The sequence below is a fragment of the Phocoena phocoena genome, chromosome 1 (genome assembly GCF_963924675.1).
Source record: "Phocoena phocoena chromosome 1, mPhoPho1.1, whole genome shotgun sequence".
Lineage (NCBI taxonomy): Eukaryota > Metazoa > Chordata > Mammalia > Artiodactyla > Phocoenidae > Phocoena > Phocoena phocoena.
In genome coordinates this window covers 68,186,894-68,201,686 of record NC_089219.1, presented here as the reverse complement: position 1 = coordinate 68,201,686, position 14,793 = coordinate 68,186,894, and the positions used below count along the sequence as shown (strand labels likewise).

Sequence of the window (14,793 nt, the reverse complement as noted above, 5' to 3'; positions counted from 1 at the left end):
CAAGCAATAACGTAAGCAGTACGTATTAAACACCACTACTGCCTAAATTTGATTAAACAACAAATAACTTTACAATTAAAAATACATTTTCAGGCAAAGTTAACTTTGTTGACACTAGGAGTAATATATTCTTGCATGTGTGGGCCATAAAAGTCTTGGCTAAAGTATATATATTCCAGGTGCAAAGCATAAAAACAAAGCTTCTGAGAATGAAACTGGACATTTCAGACAGCTTCAAGACAACAAGTCAATTAACTCCCAAGTACTGGTTTCAATTCAAGCAGTATTTCTGTAAAATATACATTTCACAAAGATTATTACCTAAAGATTAAAAAAAAAAGCACTTTGGATACACTACATGGGGATTCAATGACAGAACTTCTGTGTAAGTACAGTACAATCACTCATTCTTTACTAGGTTTTTTTTCCCTCCCTGAGTCCACATCCACCAATTCTGTGTAATATATGTTACAAAATCAATAGTTACCTTAAAATATTTCATAGCACACTGAAATTGTCTGATTTTTATGGTACTTATTGTACTTTGGCTTCTAATAGGCCACTGGGCATAACATGACTATGACTACTTATACAGCTACTTGTATGCCTCAGTGCGTCGGCTCCAAGATAGGCCATTAAAAGTTCAGTGCGGCGAATAAGCAACTGCATGAGGTCTTCAGCCAAAGTCTCTATACTGGAGTAGCGCACCTTCTCAAAATCAAAAATGTCTTTGAGAAAGAAAAGAACTTGATTCTGGAAAATGAACACAAAACAAATTGGCACTTATTAGACCAAAATTATATTAAAACTAAATAGTTACTAATATTGTAACAAACAATGAATTAGGGGTCAGTTCCACTACTAATTTCAAATCTCAATAGAAAAGGAACCTTGAACAAGTGATTAAACCTTTTTGGGGAGTCTCATTTTCTTTTTCTGTAAAATAAGGGATAATTACTACCTGTCATTTTTACTACTCAGGGCTGATGTAATGATTAAAAAAAAAAATCTCGGGAGGGTGGGAGGGAGATGCAAGAGGGAGGAGATATGGGGACATATGTTTATGTATAGCTGATGCACTTTGTTACACAGCACAAACTAACATACCATTGTAAAGCAATTATACTCCAATAAAGACGTTAAAAAAAAAATCTCTGGGAAATGCTGGTAAATACTAAAGCACTGTATAAACCTAAGGGGCTACTATTAGTCCTTTCCCAATAATTGAAGTTTTCATTGTTACCTATGGGCACTGGTACTACTTTAAGACAGGAAAGTAAACTATTTCCAATAATTATAACTTATAAATTTCAAATGTACCAAAAATGACTTGACATGTGACAAATAAAAGTAATTTCAGGTCTCAAATCAGTGGAAGATCGTGAAGAATATTTCACTTCAGTAACTTAATACTTATGCTGAAACCCATTTTAAGCAACTTGTATACTACTAAGTCAGTCTCGGGTTCTTATGCCAAGATGGAAAACAAAGTAATTCCAAAGAACAAAAAAACAGGAATATTTAACTTCTCTCCTACAGAAATCAACTGTTAAGAAGTACTAAGAAGGCACAGTTCATAGATTTCATTGGATTTTATATCTGGAAGGGTCGCTGGCAATCAACCTGTATGGACCCCTCATTTTATGAAGAGGAGGAGGACAAAGCATGATTTGCCCACAATCAGAGTGCTCATTAATGGCATACTTAATTCCCAGTCCAAACTTTTCCCTCTAAACACATACCTTACACTTGAGAGGTCAAGTAAATTAATCAAAAATTGAGTTTTCAATGACAGGAAAAAAAAAAAATGTCCTAAACCATTTACATAAATGTTACATTAACGGCACATAAACAAAATAATTTAATTTTTTAAGTTAAGGGTATAGAGTAACATCCAAAGTTTCAAACATCAAAAACTTTCAAATTCATACTTGATTATGTTTACTTTTATTTGCTCCTTGAAACTCAGCCTAAATTCAGGACTATTAAATAGTGAGACTTTTCTTGGCACTGTGCCAGGCAGAAATTTCTGCAACAAGCTGCAACTTGTGTTTTGGTAAATTTAAACTGCTGACTTTGGAATACAATTTTAAATTCCCACCTTATTTCTCACAGCTGGGATTTTATCATTCATATTACCTTTAACTAGAACTATTTCTAAATTGCCACATGTGCAATAAAGACAGATATTATTTGTTTTACAAATTTCAGAAGTGTCCAGGCATGCAGAACTGTCTATAGCAATTTGTTTAACATTGTAACACACATGAGAACATGTATACATTACAGAAGGAACTGATAAGGTGAATGGACTCGTTGAATCTTCTCCAGGATAAAACACCAAATCTATATAATACTATTTCACTGGCATGGGTGACTTTTATAATCTTACATTTAAATAATATTCTTCTACAAAACCAAAACCAAACAGAATAAAACTTTATCTGTTTTTCACTTTAGAAAAAAGAAATGATTCAATGACTGAACATACCTTAAAGAAGCAACATAAGTCATAGAGAGAATTTCTAGGACCCAAAAAACCCCAGGCTAGGACAGGGCTGATGTGCTCACAAATGGCATAAAAATGGGCAAAAAATCCATCTGGGATCTGTTACGAAGTAAAGGAGAATCAAGTTATTTTTACCTTCTTGCATTTGCTTGCTATCCATCATATGACCAGCTCTTTTTGAGGACAGACCAAGGGTCAATGATAAGCTAGCCTAATAAGACAGTTAATACACTTAACAAGTAACTGTTAGAGTCACAGAATGCTTTAAGTAGATTTCATATCCTAGCCAACAGGCTCACTTTGCTGAAAACATTATTTCTTAAAGGCATTTTTACCTCATAAAAAAGCAATCACAGTGCTGTAACCAAGCAATAACAAGAATGCTACAATGTTCCTTAGCACTATAATTTTTAGGATGAATGAGACCAACATGGTTTTAGCTAGTTCAGTAGAATTTAAGAAATTCTACTCAATCACTTAATTAGATTATCTGAAAAAGACTAAAATGAATTTTTAATTGATTAAGCACAAAAATATGCTTACTAGAATTCTAACTTTTAGTTAAGGAACCAGATATTATTGAAGCATTTAATTAGGCAATGCACCTTCTTGTGAAATAGTAATACATACAGTTGTGATTTAGGAAACTCTCTACGTTTATTAATAACTTTCTAAATTTCCTTTGTTAAATAACATCCTGTGAGATTTTGTCATACCATCTACTGGGGATAAGTATGCCTTAAGATCCTGTCTCTTGGAGGAGTTATCTTCTATTTTACAGGCTCCAAGACATCTTTTAAACCTCAAATTCAAAATATATTATAACAGCAGTTACTATTTAATGAGTACCCACCATATACCAGATAATATGCTAGGTTCTATTTAATTTAATAAAACGTTCCTGAAAAATTAGGTCATGTTAATATCATTTTAACATGTAAAAAGTGAGACTTCAGAGGGGTTAAAAAACCTATCCTGGGCTTCCCTGGTGGCGCAGTGGTTGAGAGTCCGCCTAACGATGCAGGGGACATGGGTTTGTGCCCCGGTCTGGGAGGATCCCACATGCCGTGGAGCAGCTGGGCCCGTGAGCCATGGCCGCTGGGCCTGCGCGTCCGGAGCCTGTGCTCCGTAACGGAAGAGGCCACAACAGTGAGAGGCCCGCGTACCGCAAAAAAAAAAAAAAAAAAAAAAAAAAACCTATCCTAACTCACATACAGCTAGTTAGTAAAGGCCAAAAAGTTATCACGGATACACGGACTGTAGTCTAAGAGATGTTCTGCATATATTAAAATTCTAAATCCCATACTTATATTAACTATATATATTAACTATAATAGGAATTCAGACAGGTATGAAGTTAGCATAGGCCGAAGTAGAAGAGTCATGCTTCACCAAGGAATAACGTGAACTGAAACAGTAGGTAAAATTTATTTAAGTAGACAGGATAGAGTACGACATTCCAGGATAGGAAATAGTTCCCCAAGACGTAAGATATGTAGCTATCTATGGATACAGGAAGAATATTAGTCCAAGGCATGAGATTTATACTAAGAAGTAAGAAATTAGGTTAGGTATAATGATAATAATATTACTATCATTATTATTATGGAAACCACTACTTATTAAACTCTTTTTTATATTTACTCTTAATTTTATGTTTTATCTCATTTCATCTTTACAGCAGCTCTATGAGGCAGGTATTAACTTCATTTTGCAAACAGGAAAACTGAAGGTCAGCTGACAGTAACTTGCCTATGATCATAATAGCTAGTGCGAAAATCAAACCTAAGTCTACAAGTCTGTTCCCCAGCCCTAAACCAGTGGTTCTCAGACGTTAGAGTTTCTAATCATTTGGGGAGCTTGCTAAAAACACAGGGCCTTTAGAATCATTTTTTATACAATTTTTAAAGGTTACATTCCATTTACAGTTATAACAAAATATTGGCTATATTCCCCATGTTGTACAATACAACCCTGTACAACATCTTTGAAACAAGAATTATGCAAATATATGGTTTCCAGAATTATTTTTAACAAGCACCTTCTGCAGATGCTGTGAGAACTACGCTCCAGAAACACTGCACTTGGCAATACTATCTCAAAGGTATAAGGCTCAGACTTAGAAATATGGACATGACAAAATACTGTAGGTCAGTGGACAAATGATAATAAAATAATAATAACCTACAGGTGCATAATGCACTGTGTCAAGCACTGTTCTAAGACACTACATTAATCCTCAAAAAACCCCATGAGGTGGAAACTATGCTCTTCTTTAGAGATGAGAAAACTAAGGCATAGAGAGGTCAAGACTTGCCTGAGGTCATAGCTGGTAGGCGGCATCTGAATTCAGGCAGCCTCACCCCAGAGTCCATCCTCCTTTACCACAGGAGTGTATGTGAGAGCAGTGTGTGGTGGGTGAGGTAGCCTAGAGGGTGCGGAGCGTGCGAGCAGGATATGACTTTGAGATGTTTTTTGGTAGGTGCTCTCAGTTGAATAAACCAGCTAATCAATCATCATTTCTCAACTGGATTACATGAAGTGGAATCCACTATGCTAAACAATTTTTTTTCTTTTTTTTTTTTTTTTTTTTGTGGTACGCGGGCCTCTCACTGTTGTGGCCTCTCCCGTTTCGGAGCACAGGCTCTGGACGCACAGGCTCAGCAGCCATGTCTCACGGGACCAGCCGCTCCGCGGCATGTGGGATCTTCCCGGACCGGGGCACGAACCCGTGTCCCCTGCATCGGCAGGCGGACTCTCAACCACTGCGCCACCAGGGAAGCCCTAAACAATTTTTTGAATCTTAAAATATCATTAAGTGAAAAAACAAACAAAAAAAGTCTATTAGCGCTGTTTGCAACTTTAAAAACAGAGAAGCCAACCCAGTGCCAAAAGATCACTCATCTAGCTTGAGGGACAGTGCTTATGAGCTGCCATCCCCCGCTGAACACTGACTCACAAGTTTCTTTGACAGGAGCTTCAAATTACTTTACAGAGAACTCCAAGACATAATGAATTTTACCTTCATCTGTTGCCTTTTCTGTTTCAACACTGACCAACAACTTGAAGCCACAGCCTAAACATATACAGAGGAAAAAAAGCAAGATTTAAATTTATAACTATATAAACTTTCCATTTAGAAAAGAGTGACTTTAATTAGAAATTCAAAGTTTAAAGATCTAAAATGTTTAAAACATTAACTAAAAAGAAATAGTCCATGCTCCTTCTATTGTTTGTAAATATCAATGAAAAGATGTTTATAAATTTTAAAATTAAATACAAAGCCACCAGAAGAGAAAGGGTGGACTCCGGTGACAAGGAACTTGGTAATTATAGTTCAAGTAATATTTTTTTCTTCAAGAATAGTAGTGCTGGAAATAGCTGTGAGTTGAACCAACATTCTTATTCAAATAAAGAACTAAGAAACATAACCATAATGACAGGGACAAAAACACCCAAGTGGATCCTGAAGGAATCTGACCCTACTCTGGCATGACCCCACTTCGATCAACGTCACTGTCCCAAATCAGTTACAGAAATGGAGACATGTATCTTTTATGGTTAAAACATACTTTGAAGGAAAAGTATTATAATATATATATATTTTTTCCTCCAAAAATATATATATCGTCTTTTCACTGAAATTGCTATATTTGTTTAGTCATACAGCCATTTCAGTTACAGATAATTTTTTGTTAGGCCTGAACTAGTTTGAAACCCAAGTGTTTTTTGAGATCTGAAGAAATACTGGGTCCTCCAGGTCAAGGCAGGGACTGACAGAAGAGCCAAAAGGAAAATTTCATCTTCAGATGTTATATATCATACACATCTGATCCCAATATCAAAGGATGAGCTCAGTTTCCATAACAGTTGTTCTACAGGCAGACACATATATATAAATCTTATTCATCTTCCTATTTTTTTAAAAAAATATATTTATTTATTTGGCTGCACTGGGTCTTAGTTGCAGCACGTGGGATCTTTTAGTTGCGGCGTGCGAACTCTTAGTTGCAGCATGCAGGATCTAGTTCCCTGACCAGGGATCGAACCTGGGCCCCCTGCGTTGGGAGTGCATTGTCTTAACTGTTGATCCACCAGGGAAGTCCCCATCTTCCCAATTCTGACTAATTTTCATCAAATTTAAATGGTTGAGAAAGGTAAACCACCACTTACGGTTTCTTTGAAGGAGGAGTTTAGCCAGCGATTATTTACTACGTTCTGTATGGATGTGGGTGGGTTTTCTAAATCTTCAAAGGAATCCATTAATATAAAATCCAAAACAACATCATAAAAATTTAGATTTTTCACCTGCATTAAATTATAAGTTAAAACAGAAATTATTACTACATAGAGCTGAAATGAAGTCTGAGCCAGGGCTTCATACTGATACATTACAACAGCAGTACATTTTTAGCTGAATCAGATTATATCTCTGACAGAAACAGAGGAAGAAGACAGACAACTATGAGAACAACTCACCACCAGAAATTATAATTCACATGACAGCTGTTCCCTCCTAGATCCTATCAGGTGAAATTAATCTCTCCCTCCACTCTATTCTAGGAGTTCTTTGTTCATGCTTTTATTGGGTTGGCCAGAAAGTTTGTTTGGGTTTTTCCATAAGATGTTAAGGAAAAACCCGAACGAACTTTTTGGCCCACCGAATATTATGGTATCCACAATGCTCATTCTGTTCCGTCATTTAGTTACTGGTATATCTGCCTGTCTTCCCCACCACATCATGAACCTCTCGCTCTTTCATTCATTCATGCAAATTGTATTGTACTACATGCTGTACCAGGTGCTGAGACTTCTACAGTAAGCAAACTATATGCTTAGAGGTTAGTGGGGAAAACAGCAATAAATAATTCCACAAATACACAATTAAAACTGTGATAAGCACAGTAAAGGAAAAAGTACACGGTACTATGAAAGCTTATGGTGGAGCTTCTAATCTAGACTGGATGTCAGTGAGGGCTTTTTTCAAGGAGTGAGGCAAGCCAAGTACATGAAATACCTTGTCAAAGACTTGAAGGTAAGAAAAAGCACAGTGATGTGGAGCCAAAGAGTATCACTGAAAGTGTGCCGCAGCTCTCTACAGCACGGGGGCGAGTGCCTAGAGACAGGAGGAAGGGCCAGCTCCTGCAGAGTTTATGGCCCAGGTTAATGACTTTGGATTTTATCCTCACAGTATTTTGGGGGGTAGTGGTGGAGGGGAGATGGATGATCAGATCTTCTTTTTTAATCTTCGGTAACTCATGAATCTATTTCATTTTTTTTCCAGTTTCAGTGAGACATAATTGACATACAGCACTGTAAAAGTTTAAGGTGTACAGTATAATGATTTGACTCACATACATCATGAAATGATTACCACAGTAAGTTTAGTGAACACCATCATCTCATACAGATACAACACGAAAGAATTAGGAAAAAAAACTGTTTTACTTGTGATGAAAACTCAGGATTTACTCTCTTAATGACTTTCATATTTATACAGCAGTGTTCATTATCTCTAGTGTGTTGTACATTACATCTGTAGTACTTATTTATCTTATAAGTGGAAGTTTGTACTTTTTGACCACCTTCATCCAATTCCCCTTCCCCTGACCCCCTGCCTCTGGTAGCCACAAATCTGATCTCCTTTTCTATGATTATGTTTGTTTGTTTGTTTTTGAAGTATAATTGACCTATACTATGTTAGTTCCTGGTATACAACACAGTGATTCAATGTTTCCATACATTCCAAAATCATCAACATGATAAGTCTAGTCTAGATATTACATAGTTATTGACTATATTCCCCACACAGTACATTTCATACCTGTGACTCACTTATTTTATACCTGAAAGTTTGTACCTCTTAAATCTCCCTCACCTATTTCTTCTCCTCCCTCCATCCCCCTCCCATCTGGCAATTACGTGTCTGTATCTATGACTCTATTTCTGTTAAGTTTGTTCATTTGTTTTGTTTTTTAGATTCCACATGTGAGTGAAATCATACAGTATTTGTCTTTCTCTGCCTGACTTATTTCACTCAGCATAATACCCTCTAGGTCCATCCATGTTGCCACAAATGACAAGATTTCATTTTGTTTTTATGGCTGAGTAATATTCAGATTTGTATTGTTCAAGACCGTTTTGGCAGAAATGTGGAGAGCAGAACAGAGAGGAGGAAGAGTGAACGCAAGGAGGGGAGGAGCAGGCAAGAAATTCGGGAATGCAAAACGCTGGGGTAGCCCAGGGAAAAACAACAGTTACTCAGACTACCACGGGGCCGGCAGCAACAGAGAAAAGTTGCAGAAACTGAAAGATATATAGGAGTTAAATTGACAAAACTTAGAGATGAATATGATAAAGTAGGCGAGGACCAGTGACGTGTAAAGGATGAGTCCCAGGTTTCGGGCCTGCGCAACTGAACGGATGCCAATTCCTTCACTGAGTGAGGGAACACCAGAGAAGGAAAGATCGTGCCTCCGTGTTTCTGCACCTACTGTCTTCTCTGCCTAGAAAGCCTTTCAGTCCCTTGCAAACTCATTCTTTTAGCTTCCATAACAACAAAATATTCCAGGCTCATCATGTGCTTTCTCTAACCCAGTGTAGAAATCAGCCATTTTTCCAAGAAGTCCTAGTTCCTTTTAGTGGAGAGTGGTACTTAGAAGTTAAAATCTGTGTGCTAGAAATAATTTCTTTTGAGGTGTTTCTGCTCCCAGACCCTCTCAGTGAATAGAGCTAGGAAGCTTATGTGTGTTTATGTATATGCAAACCTTTCTATTTATTTCCCTATCTACCTATCTATATTGTAAACTATGAATTCACACTGACAGCTCCAATTCCAATCCTAGCTTCTTTATACCTCCCTTCTCTGACAGTGAGCTATCTGGCTCTGATCATTCTTAATATACTTAATTGTTTGTTTGATCCTGTGTATGCAGCCAATTCCCTGGCCCCACTGAGCTGCCACCGTCCTACCTGAAACAATCCTTGCACAGGCTACCATTACCACCCTGCTGGGCCTGCTCACTGACTTCTGGATGGAAGAGAGGGAGAGAAGGAATGAAGGGCTTCCTAAAAAAATAGTATTTTCATCTGCTGCCTCAATGTATAAAGACTATGGTTGCTCTTGTTTCTGACTCTGTCATAGCCACCGTCACACAATTGGTTTTACTGTCATTTAACAAGGACAAGGAAACAGTGGCCTCAAATTATGTAAATATTCTGAGTAAATAACTAAGGGGGACAACTATTATAAAAAATTTGAACTTACTCCTCTAGCAGCAAGTTCCATTTCAGTACTATCCCAGTGATCAGTCTGCTCTAAAAAATAGATCATTTCATCAAAAACATCTTCAAACTTCTTCGGATTCTGTAGAAGAAAACACACTTTAATCCTAAGCCCGACTTTATAACAAGGCTCAAGCCTACAAAGTAAATAAGTTACTCTTCAAGTAAGTTTGTTAGATCTTCATTCTATTAGGTAACTGAATTAAAACGCACTTTCAAGGGATGCCATATTCATTTGATTTAATATTTTGTTAGTCCAACATTTTGCGGAAGCCAAGACTAAGAATGTAAGTAAAATGTCATATGCAAACTGCTTACTACTCAAATATGTGTGCTTATTTAGGTCAGTCCTTAAGATGAAAACTCAGTTACAGCAGATACTACACGATGCTTTTGATGCAGTTCTATTCCTTTTGGAGGAACTCTAGTTCAAATCAGTAGGTTTATCTGCCTTGGGAAGGCCAAGAAAGCAACATAAGATTTACACTGGGTTTATTGTCTTTCTAGTGGTAGCAATTTGATAGGCAGAACAAGCTACTGTGTTGTTTTAATTTTAATTTCTTTGACTATAATGCTATGGAACTTTTTCATATAATCATTAAACATTCTGTTTCTTGTTAAAAAAAAAAAGATTTACATTGGGAATTGCAAGTAGTTAATATCACCTTAAATTTATGTTGTATTTTTTAAAAATTTGCTTTCCCATTTATCCTTTATTTAATCATCGTAAGAACTCTCTGAAATAGGGTACTATAAATAAAATTCTATTCTACAAATGAGGGAACTGAGGTTCAAAGGGACTGGGTCTGAAAACCAGGTGTTCAAAGGGCTCAGAGAAAGTCTGGTTTTTGTTTCTTCCCTCATCATCTGGACACAACCTGCATAAAGGAAAGTGGTTCCTCACAGTCTTCATAAAGTTCTTGCCATTGCTTCTGCCTCTGTCAGTCCCATGAAGATGAGTAAGAGGCAGCTCAATTTGTATTTCCAGATTTCTGAGATCTATACTACTTCCTGGAACCTTCTTACTGAACAGGATTGAGGGACGTAAGAGAAGAGGTATTAGAAATAACAATAGTGGTGGCTGTAGTAGCAGATCTAACGATAATTCTTACCATGACATTCACAAGTTTTATGGCAAATTGAGAATAATTTATCAACTTGATCAAAACAGTGTGAACTTTATACAAAGAAAATAAATGAACCCAAGTAGAAATCAATGCTCTTTGGGCTATTTATTTACTTATTTTTTTGGCCATGCCACGCGGCATGAGGGATCTTAGTTCCCCAACCAGGGATCAAACCCATGCCCCCTGCAGTGGAAGCGTGGATTCTTCACCACTGGACTGCCAGAGAAGTCCCTGGGTTATTTATTTTCAATATGTGAACCTTTGTTACTATCTACAAAAACATTTTCTTCTATTAAAAATTTAATGCATCTTAATCTTCAGCTCAACTGAAATAACAACAATAAAAAAACCTGCCAACAAAACAAGTTTACCTTTCGTGCTTTTACAATTAACGCTGATAAAATTTTCCTCCCACTTTCAGCAAGGAATATCCTGTTGGCTGTTTCCGAAAGAATTACCTGAAAAATATCCATCCCCAAACAAAGAAAAAAGAGACCTATAATTAATTTGAATGGACATTTGACTTTATAGCATACCTATGCATAAATAACCCAAATACAGTCAATACATGGCATGTGACTCTATTTCAGCAGGCAGACCACAGAAAAGGTCCTAAGTTACTAAAATATAAATAGCTCTTGAGGGCTTCCGTGGTGGCGCAGTGGTTAAGAATCTGCCTGCCAATGCAGGGGACACGCGTTTGAGCCCTGGTCCGGGAAGATCCCACATGCCGCAGAGCAACTAGGCCCAAGCGCCACAGCTTACTGAGCCTGCACTCTAGAGCCCACGAGCCACAACTACAGAAGCAGCCCATACTCCGCAACAAGAGAAGCCACTGCAGTGAGAAGCCTGCGCACCGCAAAGAAGAGTAGCCCTTACTTGCCGCAACTAGAGAAAGCCCGTGCACGGCAACGAAGACCCAACGCAACCAAAAATAAATAAAACAAATAAAATTGTTTTAAAAAAGAAAAATACTTAAAAAATAGCTCTTGAACATATAATAAAAAAGATTAAAGGGAGATAAATATGAATTTAAATTCTGTTCAATTTCATATTAGAAAATCCAAAAAAAATATTATACAACTCCAAAACACAGAAAAATAAAGATAGTTTTGTTGTTAAATGACCTTATTTCATTTTAGGAAATCGATGATTTCACATCTGATTCAAATAAAAATATTCTAGAACACATGCTAATTGACAGTAAGAAAAAGGATCTATATTTTAAGCAGCAATTTATACACATACATCTTTAGCATCAAAATATTCTATTTTGACAAAATGTGGTAGACCCAGAAAGTTATAGCAGAGGATGACAAATGAAGACAAATGAAGGGAAACAGCAGGCAGGAAAAATAAACTTAGCAGACTTTTTATTTGCCAATAGGAATAAGGATAATAAAGAGCACAGGGCTGTCCTGTTTATATGCAGCTGGACTCTATGGCATGAGGGTGGGGATGAGTGGCTGGGTGAAGTCACTTACTGTTAAAAAAATACCTGAAAAGCCTGTCGAATACAGTGAAGTTTGGCAAGAAAATCACTGTCTCCTAGGCACTCCAACATTTCAGTTCTAAGTAATAAACAGGGGAGACAACTGTTAAAGTGCATTTAAGATCAAGCCTACTACAAATGTGGACTCGAACAAGGCTTAACCTTGGGACCTTAATAAAAAAACACATGTCTTTTCAGTACTGACAAAACATGTAAAAATAATTTTTTTTGAGCCTAAAAACATATTTTCCCCTATTCTAATAAATATTTTTAACAAATATCAGACAAACATAGCAATAGCATCTTAATATTTTTTATAAACATAAGCATGATACCTAAGCACTCTTGAGTAAATTTTTCCTTCTTCAACTAAATGCATGGCCTCTTCGTAAAAAGGGCAGTGGCAAAGAGACTCCAGACTGTAGATATGCTGTACTTCTTTGTGTTCTGCAAGCTAAGAATACAGTGGGTTAAAACAGACTACACTGATACGAGAAGAAAAACTATAAAAAATAGAAAATAGGATCTTGCTAATATTAAAATATACTCAATTTTATTAAAATGTGAAAATAATTCAGTAAGATTTTATAGCTAGTAAGATCTGAATTCATTTTATTTCAAAATTCAGTTGTAAAAAGAGTAAAACTTTATAACAAGCTTATAGTTAATTTTGAATACAGCTACAGTTTACCAACAAGAAAAACTGATGATGAAGCATTGAAAAAAAAAGAAGAGAATTTTATGATCCAAAGAATGCTTAAAAGTATTATAACTCATGATTGTAAATGAAGTAAAGTTGTCTACAAAAACACTGTAATAATCTCAATTTGGCTAATTCTAGGGAATTTTTTTTTATATGTAGCTTCGACTAACCTTTGTATAACTGAAGAATAGTCATGTACCTATGGCTAGCATAAAAACTCTACAAATGAAATTCCAGCATTCTGATAGTTCATTAAAAAAGAACAAATTTGTTGTACAGCAGAAACTAACACACATTGTAAAGCAATTATACTCCAATAAAGATGTGAAAAAGAAGAAAATGATGACAAAAAAGAAAAAACACTGCAAACACAATAGAGTTGCCAGCTAACAGGAAAACTCTGGAGTGATTTTATTTTTCAAAACCAGGTGATCCATTTAAATGGGACGCTGTAGAGGTTTTTTGTTTGCTTTTAATAACAGCTTTACTGAGAGATAATTCACATACCATAAAATTCACCCATTTAAGTGTACAATTCAGTGGCTTTTTAGTATATTCACGGGGTTGTACAATCAGCACCACTTTCCAATTTCAGAATATTTTTACTATGCCAACAAGAAACCCTCTGCCCATCAGCAGTCGCTCCCTATGTCCCTTTCTCTCTAGGTCCAGGGAACCAATAATCTTTCAGTGTCTATGGAATTTCCCACTCTGGAAACTTCACATAAATTGAATCAAGTAATACGCAGCATTTTGTGTTTGGCTTTTTTCACATAGCATAATGTTTCCAAGGTTCGTCTGTAACACAGCATATATCAGTATTTTATTCTTTTTTATGGCTGAATTGTAGGGATACACCACATTTTGTTTATCCTTTCCTCAACTGATAGACTTGTGGGTTGTTCCCACTTTTTGATAATCATGAATAAGAAAGACTGCTTTGAACATTTATGTACAAGTCTTTTATATTTTCAATTCCCTTGAGTATATACCTAAAAATGGAAGTGTCAGATGGTAACTCTATGTTTAACTTTTTGAGGAAACTGTTTTGCAAAGTGGCTGCACCATTTTCCATTCCCACTAGCAATGTATGATGATTTAAATCTTTTCACACCTCTGCCAACAATTGTTATTGGCCATCTTTTTTTATTATAGCCACCCTAGTGGGCGTGAAGTGGTTTAAATTTCTCTAATGACTAATGATGTGGAACATCTTTTATCTCCTTATTGGCCCTTGTATATCTTCTTTGGAAAAATGTCTGTTCAAATCCTAGGCCCATTTTTAAATTGGGTTATTTGTCTATTTATTTTTGGGTTGTAATGGTTCTTTATATATTCTGGATATAAGACCTTTATCAGATACATGATTTTCAAATATTTTCTCCCGTTCTACTGTCTTTTCACTTTCTTGGTGTCCTTTTTTTTTTTTTTTTTTTTTTTTTTTTTCTGTACGCGGGCCTCTCACTGTTGTGGCCTCTCCCGTTGTGGAGCAACAGGCTCCGGACGCGCAGGCTCAGCGGCCATGGCTCACGGGCCCAGCCGCTCCACGGCATGTGGGATCTTCCTGGACTGGGGCACGAACCTGTGTCCCCTGCATCGGCAGGCGGACTCTCAACCACTGCGCCACCAGGGAAGCCCCTCTTGGTGTCCTTTAAAGCACAAAAGTTTCTACTTTTGA

The 14,793-nt window shown here is 36.6% G+C and overlaps 1 protein-coding gene across 1 annotated transcript in view; it reads right to left on the bottom strand.

Annotated features, from left to right (window-relative positions):
- Positions 1 to 534: 534 nt before the first annotated feature.
- Positions 535 to 14,793, bottom strand: part of MIGA1 (mitoguardin 1) — an 87,814-nt gene continuing 73,555 nt past the window's right edge. Inside the window, exons 9-16 of the mRNA XM_065881516.1 lie at positions 12,748 to 12,866; positions 12,419 to 12,491; positions 11,292 to 11,378; positions 9,777 to 9,875; positions 6,683 to 6,817; positions 5,532 to 5,585; positions 2,492 to 2,608; positions 535 to 753 (exon numbers count right to left, since the gene is read on the bottom strand). Of these exons, the coding sequence (XP_065737588.1) occupies positions 535 to 753; positions 2,492 to 2,608; positions 5,532 to 5,585; positions 6,683 to 6,817; positions 9,777 to 9,875; positions 11,292 to 11,378; positions 12,419 to 12,491; positions 12,748 to 12,866 (903 nt within the window). The remainder of the gene's footprint in view (positions 754 to 2,491; positions 2,609 to 5,531; positions 5,586 to 6,682; positions 6,818 to 9,776; positions 9,876 to 11,291; positions 11,379 to 12,418; positions 12,492 to 12,747; positions 12,867 to 14,793) is intronic.